The sequence below is a fragment of the Otolemur garnettii genome, unplaced genomic scaffold (assembly GCF_000181295.1).
Source record: "Otolemur garnettii isolate 467f Iridium unplaced genomic scaffold, OtoGar3 scaffold00093, whole genome shotgun sequence".
NCBI lineage: Eukaryota > Metazoa > Chordata > Mammalia > Primates > Galagidae > Otolemur > Otolemur garnettii.
Genome location: NW_003852488.1, coordinates 1,061,290 through 1,064,047, shown reverse-complemented (window position 1 = coordinate 1,064,047; position 2,758 = coordinate 1,061,290). Strand labels below are relative to the sequence as shown.

The 2,758-nt window shown below is 39.5% G+C and overlaps 1 protein-coding gene across 1 annotated transcript in view; it reads left to right on the top strand.

The window, feature by feature from the left end:
* IL21 (interleukin 21) overlaps window positions 1-2,130 on the top strand; it is a 19,756-nt gene extending 17,626 nt beyond the window's left edge. The window contains exon 4 of the mRNA XM_003795547.2: window positions 2,074-2,130. Within this exon, the coding sequence (XP_003795595.1) occupies window positions 2,074-2,130 (57 nt within the window). The remainder of the gene's footprint in view (window positions 1-2,073) is intronic.
* The last annotated feature ends 628 nt before the right edge of the window (window positions 2,131-2,758 follow it).

Sequence of the window (2,758 nt, the reverse complement as noted above, 5' to 3'; positions counted from 1 at the left end):
TTTTTTTTTTTTTTTGGTTGCAGCCATCATCGTTGTTTGGTGGCCTGGGCTAGGGATTCAAACCCGCCACCTTAGGTGTATGTGGTGGCGCCTTAGCTGCTTGAGCCACAAGCGCTGACCCGAAACAGGAAAATCTTAACTGAAAACCTTGGCATCAGAAAGGTGTGTGTAAAAATGGCCCCAAAGGAGCTCACCAGCAAACAAAAGCAAAGCGCTCACAGGGCTCACAGGGCCCAGTCTGTGAGGGAGTTTTTGGCCAGTAAGTAAACAACTGTATTGGAACACCTTCCCTACTCATCTGATCTGGCCCCTTAATGACTTTTTTCTTTACCTGAAGATAAAGGAAATAATAAAAGGCTGACTTTTGATGACATTCAAGACATCAAGGCTAATACAATGACAACTCTGATAGCCATTCCAGACAAAGAGTTCCTAAATTGCTTTGAAGAGTGGAGTAGGAGCAGCATTGGTGCCTATCCTCCCATGGGGAGTACTTTGGAGGTGACCATACTGATATTCAGCGATGAGGTATATAGTACTTTTTCTGTGATGAGTTCATGAACTTAATTGTTGGGCCTTGTAGAATTATTCAGAGAAAAAAAAGAAGGGCAATTGATATTGTTGGAAAAAGATGAATTATGCACAAAAATCTGAAAATTACTAGGGACAGTGTTTGAACCTTTAAAAAAAAGACAATTATACATTGCTAGAGCCAACAAAAAGGACCGTTTAGTATCCCATGAAAATAATAAAGCAGACCAGGCCATTAAAGTAGCCACCCAGACCCAAACTCCCACTGTTATGGGCCTAACCTCACACACAGCCTCGCTCGTGTGCAGGCTGGTCTCAAATTCATGAGTTCAAGCTATTGCCCTGCCTTGGCCTCCCAGAGTGCTAGGATCACAAGCATGAGCCACTGTGCCTCGTCCTCCAGAATTTTTAAAATATTTGTTAGTAATAGTAAACAAATTTACTAGATGAACAAAAGCCTTTTCTTGCTATAATAAAAGCAGGTAATAAAAGCCTTACTTAAAAAAAAAAAAATCCCCAAATTTAGATTGCCAGTCACCATCCAGAGTGATGACAAGGTACCTTTGTTGGCAAAGTAACCCAGGAGGTATCCAAGCACTGGTGATTAAATGAAAATCACCTGTCTCTTGGAGACCCCAGTCCACTGGAAAAATGAAACAGGTGACCCACTCAGGAAACAAATCTGATAGAATAAGGTATTGTCTGCTGTAATGCTTAAAATTAGAGTGGCCTTTCAGAAACAGGCTTAAATTAAGCATCTGTAAAATGCTGTCCAGGAGACCCTTCCTATGTTCTGAGCCACTAGGCAAACAAGTAAATGATTTAAAAATCAAAGAGTCAGACACTATCAGACACACCTAATTGTTGGGACTAACTTTAAATGTCACCCATAAATTACCTCTAACAGGATGATGTGTCCTCCTGATATCTCTTTCCAGAGGGTGAGGCCAGGAACCTGGGTGGTCCACAAAACATCTCTTTGAGGAATGCCCATCTCAAAGACCAACTTATACCCTGATAGGTGGGAGAATATCAGGTTTTGTTAGTAACACATTCTTCTATTAAACTGGGAAGAGTTAAGCTGTGAATTCATTATTCTTGGATAAAGCTTATTCCTGACCCAGCCAGGCCAACCCTGGAAGACTCCACTTCTGCTAATTCCTGCTATCCTAGGAGTTAGAACCAGGTCTTAAATGAAAAATTATTTTAAAAAAAATCTACAGATAATAATAGCTGATCCTTGGCCCTAGCTACCTGTTATGTATGCTGGGGCATTTTCTTAATTTCCTCTATGCTTTCCTTCCCATGTGTGATGCCCAAGTCTTTTAACCACTTTACTTGCAAATATGTAATTAGAAATCAAGCTTATTATTCATTTCAGGCTTACATAGATTGTCTTATTTTTTAACTAGCTTATAATAATCATTCTACACCATATAAATCCTTATTGTACTGACAAAGATAAATGAGAATTTCATTTTATAAGCTTAGATAAAATTAGACATATTGTTATTTGCTATATCTTTCTAATTGTCCCTCTAGGAACTGACCAACATGATTCCTGTCTGTGTCATTGCTTACACTCACATTGGAAGATGAGTCTACAGTTACAATTTCTCGATCTCTGGTCTCTCTGGGAAATTCAACCAATTGCTGGATATGTCACCCCAAACTATTTTCAATGAATGACTATAATGACCCATTAATCATTCCTGTAATGAACTCTGTGACTGTTACCAATTTTACCATAAATATAATGGAAGGTCTCCCTGGGACCTGTCAAATAAAGGTAATAATCCAAGGGTCTCCAATTCCTTGCTTCCTTCTAACTCTTTTTCAAAAGAATAAGATATGCTCTATACCCTTGAGGTATAGATTGTCCCGAACAAGATAACACAGCCTGGTAATCAACTAGCTCTTTAAAGTCTCATTTTTGGACCCATTTAAAGAACACTGCATTAAATAAAGTTGCTCTTATGAGGCCCCTGTTTCTTAGAGTTACCTTAGTCAGGCCTGCCAAGAAAATTACCATACTCTTCTCCTCTGTTTACTCCAGACGAGACAGAAATATCGGTAGCCCCATTCCCAGTTATTACGATCCCTTAAAGACCTGCCCAGAAATACCCAGGTCTTGCCAAACTAGCAACTCTTAACCGCAAAGCAATGTCCAGGAATAAAAACAAACCTAAAACTACTCGCTGTGGATCCATGATTTAGTCCAATTCCC